The sequence below is a fragment of the Pelophylax lessonae genome (assembly GCF_965119305.1).
Source record: "Pelophylax lessonae genome assembly, chromosome: 2".
Lineage (NCBI taxonomy): Eukaryota > Metazoa > Chordata > Amphibia > Anura > Ranidae > Pelophylax > Pelophylax lessonae.
The window spans coordinates 386,394,124-386,412,833 of NC_138769.1; the positions used below are offsets into that span (position 1 = coordinate 386,394,124).

The window sequence follows — 18,710 nt, forward strand, 5'->3', positions numbered from 1 at the left end:
ACAAGGACAGAACAGCACCAACCAACACATACCAAAAACCACCAGAGTGCATCCTAGAAAGCTCCGTGGGCCCGACCTTTTCTTTTACAACTGATGACATTATCAGTTGGCAAGAAGCTCGGACTGTTTTCTGAGTCCCTGTGCAGCTTCATGCAAGCTTGACAGACTGTATGGCACAGCTAAAATAAGAAAAGGCTTAACCACTGACACACTGACATAGAAGAATGCTTTACTAGGATGCCTGCCTCAGTTGGGGAAATTTTGGTCAATTTACTGCAGCACCGGTGTACGGCACCCCGGTTGAGAAACTCTGATTTAGATAAAATGCTGTCCAATGCACATGTAAATGAGATATTGGTTTAACCTTTCTGGCTTCCTAAGCATATTGCTTTTGTATATAGAACTCCCATTAGACTATAACCCTGTTATCAGCATCCTGTACAGAAAGAGGCTCTCGTGCTCCCTTTTTGTTGAGCAGCAGTCTTTATTTTTTTAGGCCATATCTAGTCCTGAATTGCGTTCTAACTATGCCCTCTGCAACCTCTGTTGCATTATCGCCGCTACCAAATAAATATTTGATTTGATACAATATAAGATCTGTGATTAGCAAAGAACACATAATAGCGCCCTCCTTCGTATTTTGACCTGCAAAATGATGCACCTGCACATGCTGTATTCTCTTGTGTAAAGAGCCTGCATGCAGCATGCATTAGACATTTTAGTTACTTGACCTTCTGTTTTATACAATTGGGCTGATTGTATTATAATCCACTCTGTTTGCCCAGTCTTCCGTTTTGGAAAAAGTGTACTGCTTCATGAGTCACTAAGTCTTTGGAAAGTTTGTTCAGCCAAGCAAATGTCAAACCTTTTGATTACTTTAAGTAATACTTAAACTGCACAGGAAGCTTGCAAAATCTATACATTCAGATCTATTTTTAGTATATCTGTTAACTTGTTAGCCAAGAGGTATTTAGAATAGAAGAGAATCATTCTTCAGTGCTGCCTACACTAATTTAACAGTTTGTGAATTTGAAAAAAAAAGAGAGGAGTATTGTGCAATGGGAAATAAAGATATCCCCACAGAGTTTTAAATGTCAACATTTGCTACTTTGGAGCAACACATTATTGACATTTGTTGTCTTTTCCAAGATTGTGACATTTGTAAAAAGATACAAATTCAGTACCCAAAGCAATCAAACAGAAACGTTTCTGGTCTGATAAAGTAAATACAGTACTGATTGGTTGCTCCGGGTTGCTGCACTTAGCTTCTGGCACAGTTTATTGGAAAAAGTTAAAATCTTGATTCTGCTAAAAATCATTTTAGCTAAAACTAATATTTGTGGACTCTGACTAACTGCATCAAGAACTGTTTGGTATCTCAAATTCAGTGACCAAATCTCTGTTTCTACAGTGCATCCGGAAACTATTCACAGTGCTTCACTTTTTCCACATTTTGTTATTTTACAGCCTTATTCCAAAATGGATAAAATTCATTATTTTCCTCAAAATTCTACAAACAATACCCCATAATGACAATGTGAAAGAAGTTTGTTTGAAGTCTTTGCAAATCTCCCAGTTCCTGCTGCTGAAAAACATCCCCACAGCATGATGCTGCCACCACCATGCTTCACTGTAGGGATGGCTTTGGCAAGGCGATGAGCGGTGCCTGGTTTCCTCCAGACATGATGCTTGCCATTCAGACCAAAGAGTTCAATCTTTGTTTCATCAGACCAGAGAATTTTGTTTCTCATGGTCTGAGAGTCCTTCAGGTGCCTTACGACAAACTCCAGATGGGCTGTCGTGTGCCTTTTACTGGGGAGTGGTTTCCATCTGGCCACTCTACCATACAGGCCTGATTGGTTGAGTGCTGCAGTGAAAGTTGCTCTTCTGGAAGGTTCTTCTTTCTCCACAGAGAAAGGCTGGAGCTCTATCAGAGTGACCATCGGGTTCTTGGTCCCCTCCCTGACTAAGGCCCTTCTCACCCAATCGCTCAGTTTGGCCGGGCGACCTGCTCTAGGAGGAGTCCTTGAGGTTCCAAACTTTTTCCATCTACAGATGATGGAGGCCACTGTGGTCATTGGGACCTTCAATGATACAGAAATGTTTCTCTACCCTTCCTCAGATCTGTTTATTAATACAATCCTGTCTCAGAGGTCTAGAGACAATTCCTTGGACTTCATGGCTTGGTTTGTGCTCTGACATGCACTGTTAACTGTGGGACTGTATATAGACAGGTGTGTGCTTTTCCAAATCATGTCCAATCAACTGACCACAGGTGGACTCCAATCAAGTTGGAGAAACATCTCAAGGATGATCAGTGGAAACAGAATGCACCTGAGCTCAATTTTGAGAGTCATTGCAAAGGCTGTGAATAATTATGTACATGGGATTATTTTAAGGGTTTTTTTTTTTAATATAAATTTGCAAAGATTTCAAACAAACTTCTTTCATCTTGTCATTATGGGATATTGTTTGTGGAATTTTGAGGAAAATAATGAATTTAATCCATTTTGGAATAAGGCTGTAACATTACAAAATGTGGAAAAAGTGAAGCCCTGTGAATATTTTCCGGGTGCACTGTAAATTCCCAGGTTACCTACTTGCTAAAGTTAAGGTAATTTATGTTTTGGAGAATAGAGCAGGTAAAATGAGACACAAAGGTGTCAGGAACAGAGCTAGAAGCTGGGTAAGTCAGCCCAGTATAGGTAAACCCAATCACTAAAGTCTTACATAAGTGGTATTAAACCCCAAAAAAAAAAAAAAAATGCAGCTTACCAATCATTAGGCATGGTGACTGCATTTGTTTTTATTTCTTACGCTTTTTTCTTTCTGTGTTCACCTGGTGATCTGGCCAATAACACACCTCCTGTATTAGAGTGCCCCCACTCTCAATGAAGGAGTACAGGGGGCACCTTTGAACAGCAGCATTGTCAGTCTGTGGGAATGGGAGTGTTAGATGTACTAGCAGATTTAAATACACTAACAAAATAAATGAATAAATACTTAAATGACTTATTGGCTGGATTACCAAATGAAATAAAAAGTAAGAAAGCCTAACAAAAAGAAAATGAAGGCAGCCATCACATGTAAGAATTGGTAAGCTTTGATATAATAAATGTTTGCTTTTGGATTTAATACCACTTTAAACATATAAGTGTCATTTCAGAATGTTTAAATCTAAAACTTTCATTAAAATAGTACTGGGTGATCCTGTTCATGCATTTCCTGTTACAAGGCGACAACACTCAGTCCCTGTATCCCCTTTTCTTGCCTAGTATGTAAATAGTGGCTCTGTCAGCACCACCTAGCTAAACAAAAATTCAACTAACTTCTGTTGAATGTGTTGGGTGGAAAATTGTCAGTCGAACAATGACGGCATCCAATCAGATGGTGTCACTTTGGTTGTATTCAGCAGCCATGGGCACCACCAGCTACTGAATACAGCAGCTGGCAGGGGAGATTCCTTCATCCAAGATGCTTAGCTTTGATGGAGGAATGTAGATTTTTCTTGTTCAAGGAAATCTTTGCGTGTATGGCTTCATCTTGGAGCTCATGAAAACCAAGCACCCCTCCCCCCCCCCCCCCAACAGTTGAGCTCATTCACAGCCAGTAATGGTCCAAGGTGAATATAGCGATTAGGGATTAACGCTTATTATCTGTTTAGGTGAGCTGTGCTCAGACAGGGGCACACCTCTTGATTGCACTTTACCCTTTCACAGGATCCCAGTGTACGTACTCTAGCTTCCATTGTAGCATTCAATTTGCTGTCGCTAGGGTGTTTGTCTGTGTGATCCTGATGTCCTGTATCTCGTATCCTGTTCTTGTTTTTTTGCTCCTTTTATCCTATCCCTAGAGTGTTCTAAGTCACTTATTAAGTTCCTGTTTGTGTGTTCTTGTCTCTGTCTCTTAGTTTGTTTCACTCCTTGACCCTGTCTGTTCTCAGTCTGTCTAGAGTAGACCCTGTTACTTTCCTTTTCCTGATAGCCCTGATACTGTTTATTATTGCCTCTGACCAGTTGGACTCCTTGGATTTAATCACTAAGGTCCAAATCACACCGGTGCATCATACTAACGTGTGTTTTTTCAGCACGTTTTTCGTGCAACAGTATATGACAGTCTATTTACTTGAATGGGCTGCCCTACTCATGTCAAATGTGCCAAAGAAGCTCCCACATCTTTTCAGGAGGTGAACGTTGCACGATTTTTTTACTGTGTGTTTCCTAACCATGTTTGGGGGTGCTAATAACAATTAATGGCACTGCAAAAGCGGCACACAGTTTTTTGCACATTCCTAAAACACACATTTCTGTGCATGTTCTTGGAACTCGCAGTTGTGAATGAAGCTTTAACCTCACCTTTATAGAATGCCTCCTGATCTGACCTTGGCTTTGTTATTGACTACGTTCCTGCTCAGTACACTGGCTTGGATATTTGGGTCCCTGGCTCATCTTGACCACTCATCCACATACAGTACTTTGTAGCTTGCTTTTATTGGGGAGTGGTGTCCTGTGAAGGTCTGATAACCTGCCACTCAACCACTTTAGCTCTAGCACCTCTTTACCCTTTTTGAACCAGATGAAGTTTTACAATTAAGATAATGAAGTAATACATACATTGATTTTTTTTTTTTTGGGGGGGGGGGTTGTATTTTATTGGGGGGGGGGGCAGGGTTTGTTTGGCATTCATATTGCATTTCTTGCAAAAATAATTTTATTTTCGTTGTGGTTTATGGACAAAAACACTTGCAAAAATGTTTTTTTTTTTTTTTTTTTTTTTTATCAGTGTTTTAAAGTAAGTAATGTTACAGTAGATAAAAGTATACATTTTTTCAATTATTTTTTTTCATTTATAATGAGACTAAAATTTAAAACATTTACTTTTTTTACATTTTTGCTGCATTGAAAAAAATAAACAAAATGAATAAAAACTAAAAACCTTTTAATATTATTGTAGAAATAACAGCTTAAGGGAGAAGGGGAGGATGTAGATTAGGACGAATTATAGATAAAAAAGGGTTAATTAGGGGGTTAAAAATAAATAAATGTTATTAAATGAAAAAAAAAAAAAAAAAAAAGCAACTTTCACTATAGTGGCTGCATTTTGACAGCCACTCCTGCTACATAAAGCATAACCTTGGCTGTCATTTTTATAGCTGACAATTTTTGGTATTTTCAGTGGATGATTAGTCACAGAGCAATATGAGCTGGGTGTAAATATTGCTTCCTAGAAATTTTCTATGAATTTATGTAGGGCGTGTCCCCAAATGGTTACAACCTGGGATACCCAAGTACAGTGCACACTCTCAAATGGGAGATACTATAGGTAAAGCGGGTTGCAATATTCAATAGACTTTAGCCCTCACATGCCTTTTGAAGAGATTCTGCGTGGCACCAAAATGTTGCTCTTTTCTGCTGCCAAAAAGGGGGCCCTCCTGTACTGTACAGGGGGGCCCAGGCACCTGCTGAATAGGAGGACCAGTTGTACTGTCTTTGTCTCTGAAACCGATACTCCTATGGCTTTCCCTGCAGTGCAGCTGGCTTTACCTTCTCTCCCTCCAGCCAGCTGTGCTGCAGGGGGAGCCACAAGAGGATTGGTCTCAGCATCTCCACCCATCCCCCACTGCTTTGAACACCCCCTCCCCTTGCTGTTCCTGCTGGCTTCTCCTCCTCTCCCTCCAGCTGGCTGCAGCTGCTGAAGGGCACACGGGGATTCAGCAGAGAGAGTCTCTGGGGGAGGAAATATTTTACAGCCCCATCCTTTCGTGAATGAACACAGTGAGCCATCGGTACCGGTAGCGTGTTTACTATGCTTTAGTTTGTGAATGAATAGGAAGCCTCAGAGCTCTTCCTATATTTATTTATATTTAATGTATTTATGTCTGGTGCAGCTAAAGAAACTTAGATGTATGATAAATTTTAAGAGCTCCCCCAACAGGGCAGTTAAAAATGAATACAATTCTAAAAAAAAGTTCAAAAAATAAATTAATAAGTAACAATTTTAAAGAAGATTTAGGGCCCTTTCACACGGGCGCTCCGTATGTCCGCAAATCATCCTATTTTTTTGCGGATGATTTGCGGACATAATGTAAGTCTATGGCATTGCGGATGTCAGCGGAATACCATCCGCTGACATCCAATTTTCTTCCTGTCAGTTCTGTTCCGTTTTTTGGAACTGAACAAAACCCTATTTTTGTTCCGTTAAAAAAAACGGAAAGGAAGGAAAATCGGATGTCAGCGGTGTCATCCGCTGACATCCGCAAACCCCCATAGACTTACATTATGTCCGCATATCATCCGCAAACGGATGGGATGATATGCGGGCATACGGAGCGGATGACAGAAATGACATCCGCTCCGTGGAAAAAAAAAAAAAAAAGGACCGCAGCGGAGCTCTCACACGGAGCGGCTATTATAGTGTGTCTGCACATTTATCAAAGTGTCTGAATTCCTGAAAATCAGTTTTAATCGAAATCCGTTCCTTACAATATGTGGACATTTTGAGCCAGTAGCTTGAAAATATATATTTTATTTCAAAATGTAGATGAGCAGTTCTAATTTTGAGACATTGGTGCTGCTTTTCTTAAAGAATTTGAGAATGTTCACATAGTAAATTGTGTAAATATTGACTTCATTTATCCATTTGTTGCAGGTGGAATAAGTAAACAGGATTTTGTTTTTTAACAGGATTGCATAATTTAAGTGAATCTTTACACATTTTATTGTGTGAACATTCTGAAATCCTTTAGTAAGTCAACTTCTTTGTCTATGTTGGTTGAGTTTGGCAGGGGGAAGGAATGGCATGGCACAACTACAACCTCAGAACAAGGGGCAACCATTGTTTGCTGAGCACCCTGGGTTCAGGGCTCCCAGGGTGCTTTAGTACATTAGTCTGCAAACTTTCTAAAAGGCCAATTTACTGATCTGCAGACTTGAGGGGGGCCTGGACTGTGGCCAATGGAAGTAGAAAACGTTTTAGCCTTGCTGTTCAGTGGGAGTAAAATGGCATAGTGCTTGTAGCCAGTGCCCCTATCACTGGTATTGGTGGGAGGAATTATGCCCCATTGTTGTCATTGAGGAAAATAGTGCCTTAATAATTGTGCCTGTGGTATGGTTGGTGTAAGTGGAAGGAATGTGCCCCATTGTTGGTGTCTGGGAGTAATTGCTCCCTATAGGTGTCAAGGGGAAAAATAATGCCCCATCATTGGTATCAGAATGAGGAATAGTGCCCTATGGTTGGAGTCAATGGGCAGGATAGTGCCCCATCCTTTGTGTCAGTGGGAGAATTAGTACCCACTGTTGGTGTCAATAGAAGGAATAGTGTCCCAACATTGAGGTCATTATGAGGAATAGTGCCCTATAGTTGGAGTCAATAGGCAGGATAGCGCCCCATCCTTTGTGTCAGTGGGAGGAATAGTGCCCATTGTTGGTGTCAATAAGAGGAATACTGCCCCAACATTGGTGCCAGTGGGAGAAATAGTGCCCCATTGTTGGTGTCAATGGAAGGAAATATGTCTCAATGTTTCAGCTGGAAGAATAACACCCCTATGTTTGTGGGAGGAATAGTGCCTTGTATTGAGGGGAAGTATAAAGGCAAACAAAGGTCACTGTTTAGAGACCATTGCTCTAGGACATGGGTCTTCAAACTATGGCCCTCCAGTTGTTCAGGAACTACAATTCCCATCATGCCTAGCCATGTCTTTGAATGTCAGAGTTTTACAATGCCTCATGGGATGTGTAGTTCCACAACAGCTGGAGGGCCATAGTTTGAGGATCCCTGCTCTAGGAGATAGATAGAGGTCTAGGAGATAGATAGATAGACAGATAGATAGACAGATAGATAGACAGATAGATAGATAGATAGATAGATAGATAGATAGATAGATAGATAGATAGATAGATAGATAGATAGATAGATAGATAGATAGATAGATAGATAGATAGATAGGCATCTATTGAAGCCTAATTTTTCGCCTCCGTGTCCAGTTTGTATTATTTAGGTTAAAATCAGGTTATTTTACAGAATGCCAATCAGTGCAAAATGGTTGAAGGGGTTTTCCACAAATATTTTCTTAGAATGAAAAAACTGAGATTCCAGCATTAAAATTAGATAATGCAAATTATAGCTCTTTTGGTTTAGAACGGATGTTTAAAATCTGATAGTGTATATATGACGTTTTTTTTTTTAATAATTAGTGATTCATTTTACTATCTTGTAGCAAATATGGTTCTATGCCACAGAAAATAATGACATTACAGTGTTTGTACTAATTAATGGTAATCTTTGTGTTTACTAATATTACTATTTGGCTTTCTAATGGTTCAAGGGTAATGGAAAAATGTAGCGACCTAGTGTTTGTTTTACTGCCATGGAGCTACAAATTGAACTGTTGCCCCCTAGCAAGCAATCTGTTTCCAGAGATTTAAAAATGAAACCTGATTGGTTGCTATGGACAGCCGTGTGGCTTTCTCTCCTTTTTTTATATATAAATCAGCCTAGAGGGAGCTGTTTTGTGGGTTGCTCAAGCAAAATACAGACACCTAGTCCCCTTAGAGAATTTGTGTGTAACATCCTGATTCAGTGCCACTGCATGCAATGGCGAATGTGTTGTGAATCTTGAAATTACTCATTGAAATTCAGAAAAATGTGGAGTATTATATAAAGGCATTAAAAATCATCCCTGTTTGGATTTAACCAGCTTGTTAAACTGGCTGCATACTTGTTAAGGGCTAGTGACTCACTAATAATGAATTGAAAGATGAGGATCAGGCCTTAGATTTGAAAGTCCTGGGGCATCCTGAGGCCTTTCCAATAGTGCAGCATGTGCTGTGGTGAATGGTGTTTTTGTTTTTTGTTTTTTCATACTTACATTGAGCCAGCATGACTTCGTCCCCGTTCACACATATGCGTTGCGGGAACTCTGCGAATCCACTGCGGGTTCCCGCATCTCATTTAACTCGCAGACAGTTCACACTGCCATATGCGAATCGCTGGGGGTGTCAATACAAAGTTAACGTCACTCCCAGATCAGTTTGCATATCGCAATGCGAACTGTCAGTTCGGACATTATTCGGATCCCATAGTTGTGAACACCCATGCGATCCGATTTTGGTCCGGACCCAAAAAAGGGTCCTGTGCGAGTTGTATCTGAATCCGATGCTAATTCAGCCAATCTGTCTTTCTGAATTCGCATCGCACAGACATCGCAAATGATTTGCAGAGTAGTGAGCTGCGAATCACATGCGATGTCTGTCATCACATATATGTAAACCGGCGCCTAATAAAATCATGCATATCTGATAACCGATGACCACTCCAAAAGAACACCTTTTAGCTCCAATCCTCCACTTCAATGGCCCACCCTCTGCATGTAACAATTATAAAAACAGTGACTATTCAATTCTATAATGTCAAGATGGTTGGGTTCCTAAATATTATTAAACATATAAATCATTTTGTCCCAGTTACCTAAAACAAATAAATGGCCCCTGCCCCCATCTATAACTGGCCTTCACAGCAAGGAGCACATGGAAGGGCAAACGCATGAAAGACAACGCCAGAGAATATTCCCAGCTCAACTCCCAGCTCAGTTACCTAAAGCAAAAACTTTTTTTATTTAAATTTGGATAGAGTATGGAAGGGTTAAACTCCTGTAATTCTTTTCCCCACCTGTCTCTCTGAGGCTGGGTTCACACTTCACGCTAGCTGTGGCCGCAGCTCGCAGCAAGGGGTCCGGTGCATCCCTGTTCTCCGTTTTAGGTACGAAATAGGTCCGAATTTATGCTTGAATTCTGACCTGAAACAGAGACAGAGACGCACAGGACCCTTTTGCAGGGCGGACTGCGGTGGCCCTGGAGCTGTGTGAACCGGCTCCATTGAGAGCCAGTCACAGTCTTCTGTCATGCGATCCGCATCCAATTCGCATCAGTGTGAACCCAGCCTTAAGGGCGATTTCCCTTCACTTCCTGTTCTGTATACTCAACAAGGAGTGAGAGAATATCTTTCCAATGTGAGGGATATCTCAACTTAGTTGTCACAGGAACAAGTTTTCCCATGGGAAGATTTTACTTCTATTACTGTTATGATGGCAACTAAGATTTGTGTATTTACCTTCTCTTTCATTCCCAGTGACATTTATCACTATCCTAATAGCTTAAGATAACATTGCGAGGCCATTATTACACACTTTATAGTATAACTAAAGACAAAACTAGAACACCTGTCAGGTTTTATTTGATATCTGTACCCTTGTTAGAGAGATTCTACCACTCTATTGGTCTTGAGACATATTGGTATGTATGTATGTACATCATTTTAGTGGAGTTTTTCTTTACACTTGCTGAATGCTGCTTTTATGTAATGTTTATCTGGAATGTAACCAGTGTATCTCCTACTTTTTCATTAAATGAAAAAATATATATTTTTGCCTTCCATAAACTTTTTATGTTCTTCATTGTAAATCTAAACCAACCAATTTCAGGCATGCGTCCTAGACTGTGTTATACAGTGGAAACTCCTGCCTTCATTTTGAAACTTTAGAATGTCTTTGCTTAAGCAACAGATTAGCATATAACAAATAACATTGTTTACTGTGCCTAGAGTACTTAGAATGTTTGACCAAGCTTCAGCTTTGGTTTATTTCTCAGTTGACTATTGTCAAAATAATCATTAACTGTATTGTAATGTTTGCAAAGCAGGTTAAGCTTTATGAATCAGAAAGTCAACCAGTTAACCAAATGAAAATCTAGAAGCCTAGCCATGGATAAAAGAGTGCATTCAGAAGATGCAACAACTGGAAGTTCTGGCTTAATAAAAACACTCTCAACTATCTCTCAACTACTTTATAGAACTTGTCATAGGACACACATTTTGGAGATGACACAAACTCTTTAGGTACTGTAACTGAGGGTGCTCTCTGCCTCCCTTTAAATCGGTGCTTTACAGCTAGAAAATGGGTCTCTCCATCTCCACCTTCTGTTAGAGCAGGGGTCTCCAAACTGCAGCCCAAGGGCCAGATGTGGCCCTTTGCTAGCCTTTATCCGGCCCTTGAGGCACTATTCCTCCCACTGATAGGGTGCACAATTATTCCCCATCTGACACCAACAATGGGGTACTATTTCTTCCACTGATATCAATGATGGGATACTATTCCTCCTACTAATAAAGGTACTACTCCTCCTATTGACCACCAACCCTGAGGCATTTAATCTCACTGATGCCAGGCCCAGGACATTTTCTGTCCCCGCTGGCCACAATCAGGCCCTCCTAAAGTCTGAAGGACAATAAACTCGCCCTTTGTTTGGAGACCCCTGTGTTAGAGAGTGACTTGCTGTATAGACAAACTGGAACCTACATTTATTTAGTCTGATCCCTAGTTACTGTCCCTTGACCAATGTGGTATGAAGGCAAATACAGGCACTCATGTTCAGAACGGGTATCCTACCAGGGGCTGAACACGCACACACTAATTATTATGTATGCCTAATGTAATGTTTATTGTACATGGTAATACTGCTGGGTTTTTATATGACTGCAAAATGCACATGTATTCTATAGTTCTTTCAACCCAGAATAAAAATGTATTTTCCGAAGACTCAGTAGTGGATCGCCATGAGACTCCTCTGTCTCTTTGCAGAACTCTGTGAACTGCTCCTATGTCCTATGAACTGCTCCTATGTCCTGTGAACTGCTCCTATCTCCTATGTTAAAAAGAATTTACAAAACACAAATACTGAATAAAAAAGACTTTTCTAAACATGCCCGATTATGTCAGCTAAACCTAGGACCATTGTGTTTTTATCTGTAGCTTAAGTAGCCTAGGCCCTAGGGTGTCAGAGGTTACAATATTAATTCATTAGCAGTGATCTCATAGCTATGGATAGCTTTAATTTTACAACTAGTATTCCAAGTAAAATGTGGTTAAGCCCCCGTTAACACCCCCGTTCACACCTTTGTGACTTGTCATGCATTTTGACAGGTCCAAATCGCATGAAAAATCGCACTCTATTGTTGGCAATGCAACTGTTAAAATCAGTGCAATGCCAACTTTGCGGTGCCGCAATGATTTGAAAAAAGTTCCTGCACTTTTTTGGACAATATCAGGTGTGACTTGCATAGACATCTGTGCATGAAGTGGCACAGATGTCAGTCAAGTCGCACCTGAAGTCACATTTACATGCCTCTTTGGAATCAGTTGACAGTTTCCCTTTTATAAATGTAATTGTTACAATTAGCTGTTCTCCTTTTTTACCTAGGGGAAACCTTGGTTCTCTTCAGCTGCAGGTGCGGCTTCGTGATGAGACTGTTTTACCATCAGATTACTACAAGCCTCTAGTGGAGCTGCTGTGCCAAGAAGTCAAAGCTTCTTACAAGGTAACGTAAGCAAATCAAAGGCTGCTTGGTTGTATTAAAGCTGAACTCAGAGTATGATCTTTTTTGCAAAGTTAGGCTAAATTCACATGGGCAACTAGCACAGTGCAAATGACAGATGCAGGAATCTGCTGGTTCTTGCTGCTGTTTTTTGCAACCTGTGAGCAGCGGCTGAGCCCTGTCCAATGACAGGTCAACAGTGTCTGTAGCTGTCTGCACAGCCAACGATTACCTGCAGTGATCACTTTGTGTGCATCCAGCAATGTTCGCCACATGTAATCGCTGGCTGTGTGGAAAGCCATGGATAACTGCAGTCACCAGAGACCTGTCATTGAAGTTTACAGGGCTTGGCCACTGCAGCTAGCAACTCAAAGGTGGCAAAAACAGCAGTAGGAATCAGCAGATTCCTGCCGTTATCATTTGCACCAGTGCTAGTCCCCATGCAAATGCAACCTTACATTTGTTCAGTTTGGCCCAATGTAAAGCTTGACATAGAAATTCAGCAGGTACCAGCCAAATCTATAGCCATTTCTTTTGTTGAAAGGGATGCTGGAAAATTTTTCTTAGTCAGCCTACTGCAGCCAATTGACACAGTGGTGATCGGGATAATCTGATGTTGGAGGAGTTTTTGCTGTCAGAATTCAATGGCATAGCGGGAGGACTCCTCCATCCACTTCGGTTGTGTGAGTAGAGGAATATGTTTTTTTTTTTTTTTTGATTAGCCTGCAAAGTGACCACAGAGGATCACTCACTCAGCGCCGCCACCATTTACAAAATGCCTTCTATTTTTAAATGAATTCAAGGAGTTCCTTGATTGGACAAGGTGGAAAGGTGGGATGGAATCCTCACAATCATCAGAAACAAGCAACCCCCCCTGTGGTCACTGTGCAGAAGAGAACCCACTTCACACAGGACCTATAAGACTACTACAGTGATTATCACCTTCCACCAAAAGTCCCTCAGGTATGAGATATGGATACTTACATTGGTCCAAACTGGAGTAATGTAACTATGCAATAAAAATTATACCAAGACTTCAGTTGTAAGAAATATGATGTGTCTTGTAACTTTCATTATGCAATAGGAAAGTAGCATTGATAGCTTAAAGTGGTTCTGAAGGCAGAGGATTTTGTTACCTTAATCCATTTTATGAAGATAAAAAATATTCTGTGTGCAGCTCCCCTACCCACCCCCCACCCCCTTTATACTTACCTGAGACTGATTGCTGCTCTCTCTCTTCTCACTGGCTCAGACACAGAAGCAAGCTCCTGCTGCTGTCAATTACAGCTAGCGAGGAGGGAGCAGGGGCAAGGCTTAGTTGCACTGTGTCTTGTCAATGGACACAGGAATGCTTTTGCTCATTTACTAAGCTCTGAAGCAACTGCACCTCCAGAGTTCAACTGTACTTTACAAAGTGCACAGTCTACAGTATTTGCATTTAGTAAATCAACCCCATAAAATGTGGCCGAGGGGCAAGCCTGCATGAGTGCCCCCATAGCAAGCAGCTTGCTATGGGGCCATTCAGCAGGGGGAAGAGCCAGAAGCATCGGCGGGGGTCCGAGAGGAGGAGAATTGGGGTTGCCCTGTGCAAAACCATTGCACAGAGCAGGTAAGTATAACGTTTTTAATTTTAAAAAAAAGGTTTTCTTTTACAATCACTTTAAGGGTGATATGAAGCAGAAGAGTAAATGTAAGTCTTAGATGCCTCCTTATTTTTTTTTTTTTTGGCAAACAAGCGTAGACGAAGGACAGTCCTAGGCATCAGTGCAAATTAAATTGTAAAAATGTTTTAATTTTTGTATATGCAATGTCCATTACACAATGAAATTCGATTTATTTAAATAATGAAAGGGTTAATGATTATGTGGGATCAATTAATGTTTCTGTATAATAGTGTACGGGTAGCGGCTTTGTTGTTCTTTGTGAAATCAATTAGCCTAGTGCGAAGAATGGAACTTTTTCCACCCTGCAGTTTTAGTAATGCAAGAATTATTATTTTGCCTCTCATTTCATGGCATTCCTGTTGCTGGTACGATTAATCAGTTCAAACTAGTTATGCTATTACCTGTATAAGATTTCAAAGCTCTTGGACTGTAGATAGAATATAAACACTCACACTCAATAATAGCTTATGCCTAAGGCCGCTGCCTTCCATATCTACTCCTAGTTCTAGCATTAATGTATATTATTACTGAAGTACGCTTTAGAGGTTTATAAGAGAGTACAGAGGGCAGAGATAGCAAGTGACCCACAGAAACTAATTAGAAGCCAGCCTAAAGGAAGAGTAACTATGTTGACAGCTAAAATAAACAGGTTTAATAATGTGCTTCTACAGATTCTATTTGCTTTCCATTGACTATAGCAAACCAGTGCTTCAGCATGATTATTTAAGCCATTATTTATTTCGATTGCTGGACTAAGTTGGCCCAAACAAACAATTTCCTTCACTAACAGATGCAGCAGCTGAGTGAGCTGTATAAACTGTGTAATCTAAGCTACATACAGTATACAGTTGGGCAGGGCACTACCCAGAAATTCACAGGCAGCTTTGTAGTCTATGAATGAATACAAAGCTTCCTCTGATTGCTAGTTGGAGATGTGATGTCATGCACCCGCTTCTCTGCCTCGGCCAATCAGAAATGTTGTATTCATTCATAGAATACAAAGCTCCCTTTGAATGGCTGAGCAGCACTCAACCCAGCTTGATGTTGTTCCAGGAGCTAGACAGGAAGTTCCTGCCTCACTGCGGGAACACAGCGCTGTATACTGTATGTAGTTGAGGCTACATACAATTTATATAGAGTACATAGCCGCTACATCTGTTAGGGAAGTAAATAGTTTGTTTGGACCAGCTTGGTCAAAATGAACTCTTTTAACTTTACAAAAACATGGAGACCAGATTTAAAGTGTGCAACATATAGCAGTGAAAGTTTGATTTTTTTTTTTTTGAGAAGGCCATGACATTAAAACTGTAATCCTGCAAATTCTGTTTGTGTTTCAACAGGAAAAGTGTGGACCTTTAATAACACTGATAGATGAAACCACATCTGCTGAATGCAGACAAGAAGTGGCCACCAACCTTGTGAAGATTTTCTTAGGTCAAGAGCTAGCAAAGGAATTCCTTGATCTTCTCTTTAGGCTGGAGCTGGAAAAAACTAGTAAGTGACATTTGTGCATGTTTTCTGTTTGAGGAACAGAAGTAACATTTCTCGGAAGAGGCTCCATTGTTGCATTTAATTATTGCATTATTATTTATTAATTATGGGCATTAAGTTGCTAAATTAATTGACTTTCCCGAGAGGCTAACCACATCCATAGCTGATATTTAAAGTGGAACTTTAGTCAGAAAATGAAGTCCTGCTGGATCGCTTCAGACTGGCCCATTTAGCAGTTATAGCTATGTAAAACACTCAAAGTACGTGTCTATACCATGGGTGTCCAACCTTTTTGGCTTCTCTGGGCCACATTGAGTGTAGAGAAATTTTCTCAGGCCGCATATAAAATATATACTATAGTTAAGGTATATAAGTGAAAAAATGCCGCCGCGCCCTTCCCACGCCACCGCGGCCTCCACACTAATTTAACACAACTAGAGGATGATCAAATGAAATGGAATCAGTATACAGAGGTTTACTTCTTCTAAATGATAATAAAGGAACACTCTAACCACCATGACCACCTCAGTGATTTCAAGTGGTCAAGGTGGTAGGAGTCAGAAACACTGCACATGCTCCCCCCCCCCCCCTCTGAGGCAGCCTCTGCCTACCGTTAGTTGGAAGCTGCTGTGGCCAAGCCCCCGACCTGACTTCCTTCCTCCCCAGCAAAAATTGTAAGGGGGCAGTGGGCCGCATTGCCTGAGGTTTCGGGCCGCAGGTTGGACATGCCTGGTCTATACTGTTTAAAATCCAGTAATACACTGTCTCACCCTGCTCTGCACATGCTCAGTTGCTCTCTATTTTAGGCTTTTTTAGGCACTGCTGAATTTGTAGAGGCCAATCTGCTGACAGCCTTAAAGTGGAATTAACCTCCCCCCCCCCCCAATCCTTTACAGCCAAGGAAGCTGATTTTTTTTGATCTGCAGCTGCTATGGCGTTGCACATGTGATCAGTTATGACACCAGCCATTTGATGTTTTGAGAGTTTAGTTGAAGACAAAAAGCAATTGTGACAATTAGCAATCCCAGAATTCCAGAAATTAACTGTATTTCGAAACTGTTAAATTGATGGGTTGAGTTCTGCTTTATGATTTACTGATGTTCAGGGGCTCTGGGCTTCAGCAAAATGGCAGCCTCCTGCAAGAAGAAGCGAGAGAAATGCTGAAGGCAATTTACAGCACAGACTCATTTTGGTAGCATAATTAATAATGTGGAATGTATATTACTTGCTAAACAACCTTATTTTATATCAAGTTATTATGGATAAAGTTCTGCTTTAAGTTTTGTTTTGCTGCTGGCAGTTTGAATCACTTGCTGACTTCTGAGGTCTTTTGTGCACTCCAGTTATGCAGTATCCCCCATCAGAACTGAAAGTCCCATCTGTCATGACCTTTACTAAAAGCAAAATAGTGGTTTCCCTGTGATTTATTAAAATGTAACAAACAGCTATCGAATACAGTTGAAAAAAGAGACACAAAATCACCATGGAAATCTATAAAAGATGTAAGAAGACTGAAGGTCATTCAAAATACAAATATTCACCCACAGCAGAAGTAATATTTTTAATAATTATAATAGAATTATTAATGGCTATTTTTAAATATCAACATCTGCTCCTGCATATACTGTAGACGTATTTTCCATCTGCATTTACTTCTGCCTAAATATATTCAAACTAAAGGGATTGTTAGCTCCCACTGCAGTCTTATATATACTCACAGTAAGGATAGGTTCACACTACTGCGATCAGATCTTGATCTGATTTTCAGGGTATTTATGCAGTGCGACTTAGTTGCGTTTTGGATGTGGTTTGTATGTTCTATGGAGCCAAAATCTCATTGGAATCACACCAAAGTAGTACAGGATCCTTTTCCAAAATCGCACTATACATTGTTGCATTGATGTGAACCGACACCATTCCATTGTCATGCGACTCTGTGTGACTCAAATCGCATTCGCAGGCCAAAGGCTAGTTTGGATGTAAACCAATTAATCTGTCAGTATTATTGGGCGAAGAAACTGGGGCTCCTCAAGAAATGTCATGCACACACCGTGTAGATAGTACTGTTGGGGATTGAACACCTAACCCCACATAGCAGAACAAGTATAATATCCTGCTAGCTGGCAAACATTAAAAGTAATACTTAACCCAACATGCATGTTTTGGAAATTGTACGATGTTGGTAAAATGATGATGGGAACCAGAGCTTGAATAGATAAGCATTCAGTCTGCATTTGTGCTCTTTTCTGTTCCGTTCAATTTTTAGTTGATAAATAATATTTCTAGATTTTATATATTGATGTTTGAATTGTAAATCAAATATATTATTATCACAGATGAACCTAACACATTATTCAGAAGTAATTCTTTGGCTTCCAAGTCAATGGAATCCTTTCTTAAGGTAAAGAATATATTTTTTATTTATCATCTTAATTCTCGGTCTTGTAAATTAGATGTCTATGTGTGAAGTCTTGATGTAAAAGGAAGCACAAGTTATACATAGTTTTTCAGTAATGACTGTACAACACCCATTCTCATAATTGTTCTAACTGTGTTACATTTACAGGACATTATAGCACTGCAAATTATTTATATATGCTGCAACAGCTGCAGCTGCTGATCTATTCATTCTGTGCCTGTTCATAAGTATTGGTCTCTCTCCTTCCCCTGTTGTAAGGGGAAGGGGAGGGATCAGCACTGTGGCGAAAAACCACGTGATCGATGTGATGACCAATCACAGCAATCACATAGTACCCAGCTGCTGGGATCAGCTGGGTACAATGTCCATGTGTACCAAGCTATCTAAAGATCACTTAGTACACAGCGATCACTGAGCAGATCGGCTGCCAAATGACTATTTATCCAGTGCCATTCATAAACAGCACTTGGTAAATAAAGGGCTGGCCATTAATCAACATACCATGAAATATAAGTGGTTAAAGCATAACTAAAGTAAAAAAAACTAAAATGACATACTGTATATGCTTTACATTTAACATCTCATTGTTTCATGCTGTGTAAATATAGTCCCCAAAAAAACCTAAAATTTACAATTCAGTCTGCTCCTGCAACATCTCCCTTTGTGGCCACCTATTCAGATGTGCTGAAAACGGAGACTACAAGTGTAAGCGATAAGCTGGAATGAAAAAACACATCCCTGGCATCCCTTTAGATAGGCATTTTCCTTCC

The 18,710-nt window shown here is 40.3% G+C and overlaps 1 protein-coding gene across 2 annotated transcripts in view; it reads left to right on the plus strand.

Annotated features, from left to right (window-relative positions):
- LOC309547738 (ras GTPase-activating protein 4-like) overlaps positions 1–18,710 on the plus strand; it is a 227,785-nt gene that overhangs the window by 143,085 nt on the left and 65,990 nt on the right. For both annotated transcript variants that reach the window (XM_082247716.1, XM_082247715.1), the window contains exons 9-11: positions 12,252–12,369; positions 15,371–15,524; positions 17,858–17,922. In XM_082247716.1, the coding sequence (XP_082103842.1) occupies positions 12,252–12,369; positions 15,371–15,524; positions 17,858–17,922 (337 nt within the window). The remainder of the gene's footprint in view (positions 1–12,251; positions 12,370–15,370; positions 15,525–17,857; positions 17,923–18,710) is intronic.